The sequence below is a fragment of the Episyrphus balteatus genome, chromosome 1 (assembly GCF_945859705.1).
Source record: "Episyrphus balteatus chromosome 1, idEpiBalt1.1, whole genome shotgun sequence".
Classification (NCBI taxonomy): Eukaryota; Metazoa; Arthropoda; class Insecta; order Diptera; family Syrphidae; genus Episyrphus; species Episyrphus balteatus.
Window position 1 is genome coordinate 132,206,719 of NC_079134.1, and position 15,842 is coordinate 132,222,560.

Consider the following 15,842-nt stretch of genomic DNA (forward strand, 5'->3'; position numbering starts at 1 on the left):
CGAACATAATAGCGCCGTTCAAAGAAAGGAGAAGAAGATACCGGCATGTGAAACGCAAAAATGGACGATGTTGCAAAATTTGACGTCAATAAACTATTCGGCCTTGTCGGATCGCAAATTTGTCCGATTTTATAAGAATCGGAGACTTTTTAACCTGTCGGAAGGACACCTCGAAGCATGATTCGTATGAAATCGGAGAATTTTCCGTTCCGACAGATATCAAAACCAGTTTGATAATTATATGCCACCATCATCACCATCAACATATTGAAAACCAGTTTGACTACGTGACCAAAACTAAACCCCAAGTGTAATGAATCCTCTAGTAAATATTCCATTATTTTAGTTATTTTTCGTAAACACGGCCCCAGCACGTAGCTTGATGAAAGAGCTTTACTTCCCATTCCGAGAACTATGAACTCAATGTAGGTACACTCGCCTCGTAGACAGGCATGGCGGAGAGAAATTTATAATTTGGAGCGAATGTCTGACAAATTGACGTTTACATGGACAAATTTCAATATTGCAGAATTCTGCAAAAGTGTAAAATTTGTACAAAAATAACCTAACTGTTTTATACGGAAATTTCAGCAGGACTACAAAAGACGGCCTACATACAAAAAATATATAGCAGAAAAATTCATTAATATTTTTAATGTATTAATAATAAAATCCTAATCTCAACCAAATTTAAACGGCATTACAAACGAAAAATGAGCTTTGAAAAAATCAAAAATATACCAATCTGCTATCCGATTCAAGTGAAAGGTTCATTCCAATAAGAAATATTTAAACACTGAAAATTTAATTTAACCAAATACAAAACAAGTATTCTTGAAAATTTCAAAAACAAACGAAAGGAACGTTTTGCCATCGGACAGATACGTACTCGTACATACATTGGTTTCCAAACCAATTTGACGCGATAAATCAAGTGGATAAAAAAATTCACGCGAATCGAATAGCAGAGTAGGGCTGAAAAAAAAACAAAAAATCTATTTACCATCCACATTCCAATCCAAACAAAAAAGAAACAAGTGCTTTCACAAAGAAAGTTTTTCTGTAGAAACAAACAAAAAAGAAGAGGCAACAAAAACAAGTAGACATAAAATCAAGTAAAAGTAGCGTCTGCAAGTCAATTACCCCTAAATAGTTCACACAACTATCGTAATTCAAAAGATCGTTGACCTCCACTCTAAATAATTGTTGCACATGTTTGAAATCCAAAACATACAAAAAACCTAAGTCAAAAATAAGGGCTTCCTAAACCATTTGGCAAGCAATTTAGTCGATTACAAGTTCAAGTACACCGCCTCTCACTAAACATACACAACGATGACGCTAGTTCCCCACTTGGCACGAATTACAAAAATATAACAGACACGCTTCCACGTGGCATTTTGCCAGAGAAATGCACATTCCAATGCAGCCGCCACATTGCAGACGAATTGTAGGTTATTAGCCTCTGAACCTTTTGAAATGCAAGAGACAAATCATCTTACTTGGAAGTACACTGCGCGTCACTTGAATAGAAACAACATTTTTTCTTAAGAAAATAGCGATTGGCGCTTTGGTGAGGTAACTTAGTAGATTTTTGGTTTTGCATTTTCAAAGAGGAACTTTTAACAAACAATGTTGTAAAAACAAAAAACCCAAAACAGAAACCGTATGGCTACAAGTTGCGATTTTTCGCATTACTTCACAAAAAACAATGTTTTTTTTGCGTCACTTGAATAGAAACAAACTCTTAAATGAGATAAAAATGATGAAAAATCATGGACAACACTCAGCCCTATCGGCAATACAATTTCCCTGGAAAAATTTCTCTATTCCGAAAAATCGGTATCGGCAATACTTTTTGAATGGAAAAATTTCCTAGGAAAAAATTCCCACACAAAAATACCTATCGGGAATGAAGTTTCTCCCCCGAAGTATTTCTATCATATTTTTTATGGGGAACAGATTTTTTGAAGCCAAAATGTACGTGTTTTTCTTTCAAAATATTCTGTTAAAAATATTAAATTATTTACTTCCTTAATCCAACAAGAAGCAAATGATATTGCAACTGGATAACGCAAAATGGTAGACAAAAATAAAATATAAGAAAACCTTAAAAAAAAGCATGGAACTAAAGGAGACCATTCCGAAGCATTAGTTTGCTTCTTTGGTCGAAGAAATGATCAAATTATGTGGAATGCCTCAATTTATTTCAGTTATTTGTTTATCATGTCAAAAAAAAAAAAACAAAGCTTAAGAAACTTTATTGATTGATTCTTTAATTAAAATTACAAACACAAAACTAATTACATGTCCATCTAAAGAAACAAACAAAGTAAGAAGTTGGGCGAAAAATAAAAAAAAATATTGAATAAAAATCCGCAAATCAACACCAAAGAAAAAAATTATATAAATATTGACTATTAAACATTTTAATTGTTTTTGCGCACTAAATACAATCAAATTAGAGTTGTCAAAATTTTCGAAGACATATGTTCGAAGGTTTTTTTTGTTTTGTTAAGTTGGCTGTACTTCTTTCCCGAAAACGAAATTCCGATGGAGATTGCCGATAAGGAGAAAAATTCCCGGGAGAGAAAACCTACTCCCGGGGAAATTTCTCACGTGAGATTGCCGATAGGGCTGACTAATTTTAGTAAAGCAATATTAAACTTTGACATTATTTGCACAATATAACCAATTTTGGGCTACGAGCTACCAATAGGCACCACATAAAATGCATAAATAGAAGCTAACATTGGAAATGCACTTGCACTATTCAAAATCGCGAAAGACATTGAAAAATTTGCCAAATTTGGATGAGAATATTTTTAAAATATCGTAAACTAGTGATTAAATAAAAAAATAAGACAGGTGAGACCCAAATCAAGAGCAGAAAAAAAAAATAATTTAACAACTAGCTGCAATTTCCTTCACTTTGCCGCTAAAAGCGGTCAAAAACGTGGTGTTAGTGCGATGATAATGTGTTGGTTTGTTCCATCATGGAAGTTATAAAAGGTGCACAACATTAAAAAAGCCTCAAAATGCAAAATAACAACATTTTAAGTTCTACTAAGATAACAAAAAAGTTAACTATTTTATCGTTGCATTCGAACTGAAAAGAAGTGAGGTAAAGAGTGTTTTTTCAAAGGAAAACATACCAACTCAGATGGACCACTTTAATATTAGTCCTATTTCATTGGAAAGAATAACTTTTATCGCATCGCCACCAAAGGGCACTAAAATGTGTTACCTATAGTAATACGCTTTGTTTTTATGATGTGCAATAGCAAAATTGAAGCTTTACGCTTCGAAAAAAGATGCAAACTTTTACAAAGAAATAATGGTAGAAGCTCTTGGGAAGTTTAAGAACGTGGAAAAACAACCGTCTTAGAGATTGTACAAGGATAGTTCCAGAAAAAACAACGCAATAGAAACAAAACAGATGCATTCCGGATGAAAACGAAAGTTTATTTCACTTATTCAATCCTTAAATTGTAGAAAATGTCATTTTCTTAATTTGTAAGAAGTTACCAAACACTTTTATCACTTTCTCCAATTAGGTCCATGATTGTGTACAGTACAAGTGCATTTTCAATGTTAAATTCTATTTATGCATTTTCTGTGGTGTCTAATGGTAGCTCGTAGCCCACCATTGGATATAATGTGCAAATAATATCAAAGTTTAATACTGCTTTACTAAAATTAGTGTTGTCCATGATTTTTCATCATTTTTATCTTATTTAAGAGCTTGTTTCTATTCAAGTGACGCAAAAAAAAACACTGTTTTTGTGAAGTAATGCGAAAAATCGCAACTTGTAGCCATACGGTTTCTGTTTTGGGTTTTTTGTTTTTACAACATTGTTTGTTAAAAGTTCCTCTTTGAAAATGCAAAACCAAAAATCTACTAAGTTACCTCACCAAAGCGCCAATCGCTATTTTCTTAAGAAAAAATGTTGTTTCTATTCAAGTGACGAGCAGTGTATAAAAAATTCGAGAGAAACCTTTAAAATGATCAGCAGAAAAACCCTCATCTCATAAACGAATTCGTAATGAAAAAAAAGACAAGTTTTGTTTAAAGCTTCCAAATCGCATGTATTTTTACCTTTTGTTTCTTTTTAGTTTTTCTTTCGAACTACAATTCTTTTTCATTTATTATTATTAAAAAAAAAAATAGTTTTTTGGCCCAAACACTTTCCTTTTGAGTCTGAAGACAATTATTTTGTGCTTTTTATATTGTTGCTGGGGATTGCACAGTTCTGAACCAAAACGCACATTTTCCACCCCACTCTTTTTTTTTTGTACGAAAAGGAATATTTTTTTTGTCTTTAAATCAAGAGTAGAAAACTATGACATGTAAATATATACTTTCAAATATTTCATCATTATATAAACTATATATAATATTTATATTAATATTATTTATATAAATGCTTGAGTAGTGTTTGTGGGTAATGTTTGTTGTATTTTTCTCTTTATAAAAAAAAAAATAAATGAGTAAAAAATAGTTTTTTTAAATAGTTATTTTTAAATGTAGTAGTAGTAGATGGAATGAATACGGAGACCCGTCTCCTCCTTTCCTGCGAAACTCTTTACGATGGAAGCAATGATATTTTCTATCAAATATTTTTTTCAGTGTTGTTGTTGCTGCTAGTGTTGTTGTTGTTGCGCTGCTGCTATCGCTGTTGTTATTGCTGTTAGCTGCATCGCTCATATTGTTGGTGTTGGTTGAGTAATTGGTGCATTCGTTATGATGCTGCTGAAATATCTGCATTAATTGCAGCTATTTCTTGCCCTTGACAGCCTTTTCGGCGGCCTTGGTCACCTTGCCACCGCTGGCATCCTTGAAGTTCACAGACTTAATGACACCGACGGCAACAGTTTGCCTCATATCACGTACGGCAAAACGTCCCAAAGGTGGGAATTCAGAGAAAGATTCAACGCACAATGGCTTGCTTGGCACCAATGTAACGATGGCGGCATCACCAGACTTGATGGCCTTGGGGTTGGCTTCGGTGGTCTTACCAGAACGACGATCGACCTTCTCCTTGATTTCGGCGAATTTGCAAGCAATGTGAGCGGTGTGGCAATCCAACACTGGAGTGTAACCGTTCGAGATCTGGCCAGGGTGGTTCAACACGATGACCTGAGCGGTGAAGTCAGCAGCTCCCTTGGGTGGGTTGCTCTTGGAGTCACCAGCGACGTAACCACGACGCAATTCCTTGACTGAGACGTTCTTAACGTTGAAACCAACATTGTCTCCGGGAACAGCTTCGACTAAAGCTTCGTGATGCATTTCAACGGACTTAACTTCAGTGGTGATGTTAGCTGGGGCGAAAACAACAACACAACCTGGCTTCAAGACACCGGTTTCAACACGACCGACTGGTACTGTTCCAATACCACCGATTTTGTAGACATCCTGGAGTGGCAGACGGAGAGCCTTGTCTGTTGGGCGGGATGGGGGAAGGATAGCATCCAAAGCTTCAATCAAGCACTTGCCTGAAAAACGAATACAAAAAAAAAATTGAAATTAAAAATAATGTGGGCGGTGGATGGATGAATGATGGAGAAAATAAAATTTGCAATCGTCAAGTGTGTATTCATTGCGACATGCGCGATGGTCTTTCAAGCGGAAGTACAGTAGACTCTCGCTAATTTGAACATGCTATTTTCTTCAACTTTTTTTACAAAAAAGAAGACTTTTTTAAATTTTCCCAGTTACTTGAACAATCCCATAACTTGAACAAGCGTGGTTTAGTAAATGTTCAAGTTAGCGAGATTCCACTGTACTTAATGCAAAGGCAAATAGGTGAGTATACTTAAATGAAAAAGTGACTAATGTCTGTGTGATGAAATAATTGAATTTCATGGAAAAAAAAAATGTTATTGCAACGTCAGAGCATTGGTATGCTCGTGTCGCCAATTGTGCCGCACACAAAATGGCAGAACATGCGCATTAAAAGCATGTTGAAAATTTTAAAATCATATGGAAATGAAAAAGAAAAACGTGCTTTTGTTGCAACGTGGGTGTTGTTACTTTTATACTTTAAATAAATGGTAGACGGACATCGGCCAAACCAATTTAAGACTTAAGATAAACTTAAAAATGAAATTGTGAATAGAGTTAAAATTTTTAAGTCAATAAAACTAAACTAAAAACTACTTTAAATAAAAATGAAAAAAAAAAAACTTTTTTGTATTATAATTTACCTTCAGCATTTCCTTCCTTGCGTTCAACCTTCCATCCCTTGAACCATGGCATGTTGGATGATGGTTCCAACATGTTATCACCGTGCCATCCAGAAATTGGTACGAATGCAACAGCAGCTGGATTGTAACCAATCTTCTTGATGTATGAGGAGACTTCCTTCTTGATTTCCTCATAACGGTTCTCGCTGTATGGTGGCTCAGATGAATCCATCTTGTTAACACCAACAATCAATTGCTTGACACCCAAGGTGAAAGCAAGAAGAGCGTGTTCACGGGTCTGACCGTTCTTTGAGATACCGGCTTCGAATTCACCAGTACCAGCGGCAACAATCAACACAGCGCAATCAGCTTGTGAAGTACCAGTAATCATGTTCTTGATGAAATCACGATGGCCAGGGGCATCGATGATGGTAACATAGTACTTAGCTGTTTCGAATTTCCATAAGGCAATATCAATGGTGATACCACGCTCACGTTCAGCCTTCAATTTGTCCAACACCCATGCGTATTTGAAGGAACCTTTGCCCATTTCTTGGGCTTCCTTCTCGAATTTTTCAATGGTACGTTTGTCGATACCACCGCACTTGTAGATCAAATGACCGGTGGTGGTGGATTTACCAGAATCGACGTGTCCAATGACGACGATGTTAATATGAACCTTTTCTTTACCCATGTTGGATTAGATCTAATACAAAAAAAAAAGAAAAGATATATATTTTGTTAGATTTTTCTTATAAGACTTTTGGATTCCACAAGATTTGATTTTTTGTATCTTCAGTGGATTTGGTATTTTTGCTTTCGTCACGAATGATTCAGTAGCAGAACTGATTTGATCATCATGTAAGATAAATTACCTAAAATTGCAAACAATTACCTATTCGATAGAGCAATGTGTGTAATTGCAAATAATAAAGGAGACAACCAGAAACCAAATGAAAAAGTAAAAAGATAGCGTGGCTCAATCGAAAAAAAAATCTCGGCCGGTGTGGTTCCGCCATATTGTTTTCGCCATTTTGGAATAGAGAAATTTGAGGCTTGGCAAAATGCCAAGAGAAGTAACGGCAACCGCCATCTTGTTTCGTATAAGAAAAAAAAAAAAAAAAAAACGCATTTGTGCAGTTAGCAACCGGTTATTTTATGAGATAGAAACTAATATACAGAACATCCAATTGTGCTAAATCACCACTCCATCGAGAGAAAAATAAATGACCACAAGTTATTTAAGAAAATTTTTGTTGTAATTAGATATTCCAACCAAATATGGCTGCCACTTTCTCATTAGAAATGGGTGAGACGGCAGTACAAGAACATATGGAGAAAAAACGTGTTCTGGAACTTTCTATCAAACAGTTATACACAAAATTTAATTGAACAAACTTTGGTAAATTGAAATTCCATTATGGAACACATTTTTTTAAGGAAATGCACTTTTATTAGATTATCCAAATTATTGGATGATCAGATTCTTTTTTTTTATCCATGCTCAAGGAAAACTGCCACGTGCAATACAAAACCGCATTATTGAAGAACATTTATTCGAGTTCACACAATAATTTGCATTTGAATTTCACTATCCACAATTTTTACATGAACTTGGCAAAATCTGATAAAATGTTTATTTTTGTTTTAAAAATCACAAATAAATTTTTACTAATAAGAAATAATTGTTTGCAATATAATATGGGCCAATTTAATATGTATATAATTAAAGATAAAGACACTTTTTTTTTATTTAACACTTACTTATTGCAATTGAATGAAAGAAAATCAAAAGGCTATGCTATTTCGGCAACAGACCCGAACAAAGTGAACGAGAAATCCGTTGTTGCTGGACGATATACCTATATCGATGATGGTCTAGCGGATGCCACGTTTTTTTGTCATGTTCGCAGTAGTTTCCGGTGGTTATCGATAACAAAAGAGAGAGATTTTTTATGAATGACACGTTCCCAAATGTGAATTTTTTTTTGTTGTTGCAGAAATTCAAACAGATCGAGTAGGTAAAGTGCATTTTAGATTTTCACTTCTTTGTGAAATACAAAAATGACTCATTTTTGTATGAAATATTACTAAACAAAATAGTTATATTGGATTTCAATAGTAATTTCAAAATGTAATTTTTTTAAATAAAAAACAGTATTGCATTAAAACTCTAGTTGGATATTTTTTTCATTCCATTATTAGGGGTATTCACGATCCGATGCAAATGGTCTTGTATCATTGTAAAATCTTACAACACTACAACAACAAAATATACGGATTAAAATTTTACAACAGTCTTGCACTTTTGCTATATACCCTAGACCTATTGCAATAAAAATACAATAGAGTAAAATTATTTTTGACAGATGGCAGCTCACCTTCGCGTCGCCCATGATAAACAGTTTGTCTTTTTTATTCTGTTTATTATGGTTGTCGGCTTGTCGGTACTCATGTCCCGTAATTTAGTTTCTTTTGATGTAAAATAATTTGTGAAAATTAATTAACCCGAACAAAACAAATAATTAAATTATAAAAAATGGAAAAAAAGAAGAAGCAACAGTGGAGGAACAACCCTGTTAAAAAAAAAAAAAAAACATAATAGGGGTATTCACGATCCGGTGCAACAAAAAGGTGTAAAATTGCTAAATTTTATTTTTCGACTACAACAACTACAAAAGATAAATTTTGCACCATTGTATTTTATTTTTGCAATAGGGTTAAGCCTGGTACGCTGCTCGCGCTAAATTTTAGCTCCCATACAAATTATCGAAAATTTTTAGCCGAGATAAAATGGATCCCATACAAGTTATCGATAACTTGTATGGGAATTTTATCTCAGCTAAAATTTAGCGCGAGCAGCGTACCAGGCTTTAGGGTATAGCAAAAGTGTAAAAGTGTAAAAAAATTATAGTCTGTATATTTGGTTATTTTAGTTTAAGAAAATGTTACACTTTTGCACTTTTACAACGATACAAGACCACTTGCATCGAATCGTGAATACCCCTAATGGATTTCATTCATGCTTCAATATTTACTATAGATACGAAAAGGGGCGTTCACGATCTATTGTAAAAAAATAAAATTTTACATTTTTACTAGGCCTGTTGCACCAGATCGTGAATACAATGGAATGGAATGTATCCCATACAAATTATCGATAACTTGTTTATAAATTTTATCTCGGCTAAAATTTAGCGCGAGCAGCGTACCAGGCTATAACATGAACTAGCCAAATCCACTGTTTTCATACAAATTATCGATAAAAAGTTTGTTTGCTTATGGCCTGTTTTCACTACAGCCCAAATGAGATAATTTGCAAATTAGGTCTGTTCAGATTTCAAATATAATTTTTTTTCTATGATTTGACATTCGAAATGAGATATTTGCGAAATTAACTCATTTGGGCTGTAGTGAAAACAAGCTATTAAATGTGGAAAACTTTTGATGATAAAATGAACTAAAATGACTGCGAGAGGAGGGAATATATTTACAAAAAATATAGGTAGATAGTAAAATAGAAAAAAAAATAATTTATTTTAACACTTTTTTCAGTTTCTAGCTCCAAATAGGCTTCAACCTGTCAACCGTATCTACTGCATTTTGATTAATTTATTAAATATTTTTTTTTTTACTTTTTTTTATTTTATTTATTTTATTTTATTTTATTTTATTTCATTTTATGTTCAGCAGACAGTTGCGAAAAGATTGCTAGAAACAAAAAGAAATATTTTTACCTCAGGATTAGGTTTATTTCACTAACATGAACTAGGCAAATTTACTGTTTTCATACAATTTATCGATAAAAAGTTTGTTTGCTTACGTTTGTACCATGGTTTACAGAATAGAACCGATTTTAAACCGTTTGCTACAAAAAGCTAACAAACACACCGGGGTATAGTACCCCGTTTGTATGGCGATTTGAATCCGAGAATCAGGAATCGAATTGAATCCGGATTTGTCGATCCGATCCGACTCGGGGAGCTGAATCGAATCGAAAATATGCATATATACCTAACGAATTGAATACTCGAGATATACGGCCCTATTCTGCTATTCGATTCACGTGAAACTCTTAAATAAGAAGCGTTTAAATGGGGGTTGAAAAAACATTTAAGCAATTTTTTCTTCCTTAGAATTGTTAAAATAGACGGAAACAACGTTTTGCCTAAGAAAGTTAAGGGTTTTTCAAAGCCAATTTGATGTGATAAAGAAAGGAAATCTTTCGATCCACGTGAATCGAATAGCAGAATAGGGCTGATAATTTACGGTGGAAATTGCGTGTGATTGTCTTCTTATTTGCAAATTCACTGTATGTATGTCAATATCTAGTTTTACTTGCACTTTGTTTTTGGTTAGATTTTTCTATTTTACTGCAAATATATTTAAAAGAAAAATTGTGTTTTCGATTCTATTTCAATTCGATTCCTCGATCTGGTATAGTCATATACCTGGATCGAAATTTCAATTCAGATTCAATTCGATCTTTAAATCGGTCATACAAACGGGGTACTATAGTAAACAAAAATTCCAATGAGGAAAAATGATAAAAATAATGATCAAATTTGCAAATTTTTCCTTCACAGTAAATATCATTGAATAAGAAGTACAGGAAGGGGTGTATATCACACCTATAGAGTTGGTGAGTGAAGCCACAAAAAAATTAAAAAACAAAAAAATTATATAAACTGTCAAAAATTTTATATAATCTGTCAAATTTCGAGCTCGTTTTCCAGGAGCGAACTCACTCTTATTGCAATCATTGACCGCCAATGTTTTAGCTAATCTTGATGATTTCAAAACAATTTTCAGTCTGTTTTTATTTTAGGAAAAAAAAAAAACAGTTTAAAATTCGTATATAATTATGATGAAAAATAGCACTTAAACGGAAGTCTCTCACGAGACCAGTTACATTTCTGTTGGCGCCCCTTGAGTGAACAATATATCTGCACTCTGACCCTTTACCAATACATGTGCATCTGTACAACTCACACTAATAAAAAGCGGCTTCACTTATTTGGATAAACACCCCTTCCTGTACTTCTTATTCAATGGTAAATATATTTTAAAAGTTTAAACTGCCAATTTATATTCAGGTTTGTAAAACTTTTTTTATCCTCGACAATGTATAGTATTCCAAATTATTAGAAAATCATGGAAATGGAAACATTTCATTATGATCTCCGGGAGCTATAAACCTGCTACAACCTGCTAGTAGATACCATGGTATGGTTATACTGTGGTACTGTGTAATACCTGTTACACACTGCTAATACTTTGTGTATAACGAAATTCTAGTATAGAAACTATACTACGCTAAACACCCTAGTATCTGTACCATATGGGGCTCGCCTGATTCTAGCATGGCTTTCTCTGACTCGCATGTGGTATATAACTTTATAACCATGCAGATATTAGGGAATACGATGAAAATTCAAGATGGGTATTATGCAGATACTAATAAGTTATGGCTTGGTTTGTTTTTTGTTCAGCCATAAAGTCAATAAATTGCTCGTAGAATTCGTCTTCTTTTCTTTTATCGGACTGCGATAGAGTCCATGATTTTGCACTCTACTACAGGGCAGGTCTTCATGGCAAGATTTATCTTACTCTTGATTCTAGCACGAGTTTTAAGCTCTGCCCAACGGTTAAACTCGAAGTTATACCGGTCGAGTCGATATTCGTCTTATCCAGTTTTTATAGTCTATGAAGCGCGCAAATTTTTATTAGATACTATGCTAATTCGAAAATAAAATACAAAAATAAAATCGCTCTACCCTACTGTATACGGGTTATAATTCGGCAAGCCGAACTATATCACTCAGATCTTATTTAATCCGTTGTGCTCTTCAGGGGCAAGGTTGTGAAGGATTTGAATTAATAAGGAAAGGGTTAAGTGGAATTTTAAGTATGGGTATGAAATGCTTCCCTGAACCATCCTGAAATTTGAATTCATTTCATTATATTCTTTAGCTCGTCGCAGAAGTATTCTGAGTTTTTTTTTCTGGTTCTGACCTGTCTTTTCTTGACACCTTCTACCCAAGTCAGAATACGAAGCCAATTCTGCTCATGTGAGTTCCCGGGTATGATCCTGGAATAAATTGTTAATTCAAACTTCAATCAAAATTTAAGACTCTGCACCCTTTTTTATTACTCTATAAAAACATATTCTAGAAGATCAAATCTCCAACTTCATTACCATATAAAAGTTTCCACGAAACTGGGACTGTCAGTTTCAAACCATTAACAGTACTTATTTTTAATTCTTGTTCCATCAATTCGTCTAATTGCTTAACGAGTTGTGAAGCATCCATAGAGTTATCTCCCTCCAAAACATACTTAAACAGCAATAGAGCAGGAACATTGGAAGCATCTAGAGCCTTGTACAATTTAACAGCATTACCCCCACCATGCACTACTTCACCCGAGAATTCGGTCCATTTCAGTTCTCCCAGTCGGTCGGCATGATTTTGTTTGAATACATTATTCGCAATGTATTCGAATGGACTGGCTTCTATTGTGTGCTTTTCGTAGCCAAAGCTACTTGTTAGAATTATCACTCGAGAACATTTTTGAAACAAATTAACCAAATTAGTATGGAAATCATCAAGATGTTTGGATATGAGTGGCGAACGTAATTGGATAGCAAGAAGTTTTTTTGACTCATCAATGTAAACTTCACATGAAGCTGCCTTGTTTTGGGAATCATGTTGGAAGGCAGATGGTCCAGCAATCGGAATTAAAGCTGGATGCCAAATGTTTCCAATTCTTTTTAACTGCAGAGTTGAGATGATTAGATCACATGCAAGTTGACCGGCGTTTCCAACGCCAATGCTTGGAACAATTGCCGTGAATCCTTCCAAATTTATCGAATCAGACCCGTCTTTTAGGAGTAGCATTTTTAATTATTGTTTAAATGTTTGACGATGATTAATGATTAATTAAGTAAAATTCTATTGCAATATGAATAAACAATTTATTTAAATTTGGCAAAACTACAAGTAATGGGGTCTGTTCGATTTGTTGACAGTGACAGCTGACTTAAGTTCTGTTTCCTTTATATGTGATATTTAAATTTTGCACTTAGTTCTGTTTAGTAGTTTTGTTTTCAGAATAAGATCTGTTTGGTTACTACCTAAAATAGAAATATTTCTTCTTTTTTCACCATTTTTAAGGTGTATTGCACAATGAAATCTTGAATGAAATTTTTTTTTTATTTGGTTTAAAAACTTATTTTCTGATGTTTTTTCTTGGGTTTTTTATTTTTATTATTTTGACTTGACATAACACCCGACGTTATTTTTTCGTTAAAGCCTGGTACGCTGCTTGCGCTAAATTTTAGCCAAGATAAAATTCCCATTTGTATGGGACTCATTTTATCTCGGCTAAAAATTTTCGATAATTTGTATGGCAGCTTAAAGGCTTAAGCCTGGTACGCTGCTCGCGCTAAATTTTAGCTCCCATACAAATTATCGAAAATTTTTAGCCGAGATAAAATGGATCCCATACAAGTTATCGATAACTTGTATGGGAATTTTATCTCAGCTAAAATTTAGCGCGAGCAGCGTACCAGGCTTTAACTACATACACCACTTTTTGAAAAAGTACAAAAGTGAAAATATTTTTTTTCTGGCTAGCGCAATTGTTTTGTGGAAAAGAGTACACAAATTGTATACTAGAAAAATTGTATACAAAAAATAAGCTTTCTGTATCATTTGTTTTAATTTTTCAGGCCGAAATACTATACAAAAATGCGTTTGAAAATTTTCACTTTTGTACTTTTTCACTTTTTGAGCCAATAGCCTGGTACGCTGCTCGCGCTAAATTTTAGCCGAGATAAAATTCCCATACAAGTTATCGATAATTTGTATGGGATCCATTTTAGCTCAGATAAAAATTTTCGATAATTTGTATGGGAGATAAAATTTAGCGCGAGCAGCGTACCAGGCTAATGTAGTTAAAGCCTGGTACGCTGCTCGCGCTAAATTTTAGCTCCCATACAAATAAATAAAATTCCCATACAAGTTATCGATAACTTCTATGGGATCCATTTTATCTCGGCTAAAAATTTTCGATAATTTGTATGGGAGCTAAAATTTAGCGCGAGCAGCGTACCAGGCTTAAAGCCTGGTACGCTGCTCGCGCTAAATTTTAGCGAAGATAAATTTCCCATACAAGTTATCGATAATTTGTATGGGATCCATTTTAGCTCAGCCTGGTACGCTGGAAAAATTTTAGCTGAGCTAAAATGGATCCCATACAAATTATCGATAACTTGTATGGGAAATTTATCTTCGCTAAAATTTAGCGCGAGCAGCGTACCAGGCTTTAAGCCATACAAATTATCGAAAATTTTTAGCCGAGATAAAATGGATCCCATAGAAGTTATCGATAACTTGTATGGGAATTTTATCTCAGCTAAAATTTAGCGCGAGCAGCGTACCAGGCTTTAACGTATACCAAATTTAATAAAAATCGTTTGAGTTGTATTCGATAAAATGGCAATAGCTCAAAAATTTTGTATAAGCCTGGTACGCTGCTCGCGCTAAATTTTAGCCAAGATAAAATTTCCATACAAGTTATCGATAGTTTGTATGGGACTCATTTTAGCTCGGCTAAAATTTTTCGATAATTTGTATGGGAGCTAAAATTTAGCGCGAGCAGCGTACCAGGCTATAGAAGTTAAACTTTTTAAGGGCCAGTTGTACAAACGTGGTTCAGGAATTAAACTCTCCGATTTCGGCGGATAGTTTGGTTCAAGCATGACTTTAGCTATTTTTACATTTGTACATAAATGGACTTGAACCAGTGCTAAACTACACCTTTAACATCGATTTCAGAAGATAAAGTAGCTGAACTACGGATTAAATATTTGTTGAACTGATTTGATAGATATCAAAATACGAAAAAAAAAATTGTTTAAAAATTTACTCAAAAACCATCTCTATCAAGTTTCAAGAAAATCCATCTATCCGTTTAGGCCCTACATCGATGTACAGCTGGATGCACATACGCACAGACCGACGGATGGCATGTCGAAAACCGCTTTTTTTTGTCTTCTCCATCATCGTAATGTTGGTATAAGCTCCCATACAAATTATCGAAAATTTTTAGCCGAGCTAAAATGGATCCCACACAAATTATCGATAACTTGTATGGGAATTTTATCTCGTCTAAATTTAGCTCGAACTGCTTACCAGGATAAAACCTCGGAATTTTGTTTTGACACGAATGCAATATATTTGCCCAGCAAATATATATAAGAATTATATATAAGAATTATAACTTTTTTAGGAGCCCATGTAAAATTTATTAAAATGCCGATGAAATAGCCCTGTTCCATTGGAGGTGGTAGTTTACTCATGGGTAGATCTAGTACTACAAATAACACACGACCCAACTAACATTTCAGCTTCGGTTAAGGTATTACAAAAGCTACATTTCAGCTTCTTTTAAACTTTAGTAAAGGCTTGGCCACACCGGAGGGTATGCGGTAGAGGTACGGGTAGCGGTAACGATATTTGTATGAAAAAAATTCGACATTTGAACGTTGATATGTCAGTTTGGAATTTTTTTCATACAAGTACCGTTACCTCTACCCGTACCGCTACCGCATCACCACCTTAAGGCTTGGCCACACCGGAGGGTATGCGGTA

At 34.2% G+C, this 15,842-nt stretch overlaps 2 protein-coding genes and 1 non-coding gene across 3 annotated transcripts; all 3 read right to left on the reverse strand.

Moving 5' to 3' along the window:
• Positions 1–4,433: 4,433 nt before the first annotated feature.
• On the reverse strand, positions 4,434–8,099 carry LOC129918154 (elongation factor 1-alpha 1). The gene is made up of 3 exons (XM_055998528.1): positions 7,951–8,099; positions 6,208–6,892; positions 4,434–5,496 (listed from the first exon to the last, which is right to left on the reverse strand). Exons 2-3 carry the CDS (start codon positions 6,878–6,880, stop codon positions 4,778–4,780), a joined length of 1,392 nt encoding a protein of 463 aa, XP_055854503.1. The 5' UTR covers positions 6,881–6,892; positions 7,951–8,099; the 3' UTR covers positions 4,434–4,777.
• LOC129907917 (small nucleolar RNA snR61/Z1/Z11) lies at positions 6,979–7,052 on the reverse strand. Its single transcript, XR_008771203.1, has one exon. It is a non-coding gene; the product is annotated as a small nucleolar RNA snR61/Z1/Z11 (small nucleolar RNA).
• Positions 8,100–12,312: 4,213 nt separating the features above from the next.
• On the reverse strand, positions 12,313–13,220 carry LOC129921426 (proteasome assembly chaperone 2). Its single transcript, XM_056003241.1, has one exon. The coding sequence runs from the start codon at positions 13,083–13,085 to the stop codon at positions 12,357–12,359; it is 729 nt and encodes a 242-aa protein (XP_055859216.1). The 5' UTR covers positions 13,086–13,220; the 3' UTR covers positions 12,313–12,356.
• Between the last annotated feature and the right edge of the window lie 2,622 nt (positions 13,221–15,842).

Excerpts from the sequence above, each read along its gene's own strand:
- LOC129918154 (XM_055998528.1), bottom strand. The coding sequence starts at position 6,880 with ATGGGTAAAGAAAAGGTTCATATTAACATCGTCGTCATTGGACACGTC. Across the intron at positions 5,497-6,207 it reads CAAGGAAGGAAATGCTGAAG|GCAAGTGCTTGATTGAAGCT; the intron begins GTAAATTATAAT and ends TTCGTTTTTCAG.
- LOC129921426 (XM_056003241.1), bottom strand. The coding sequence starts at position 13,085 with ATGCTACTCCTAAAAGACGGGTCTGATTCGATAAATTTGGAAGGATTC.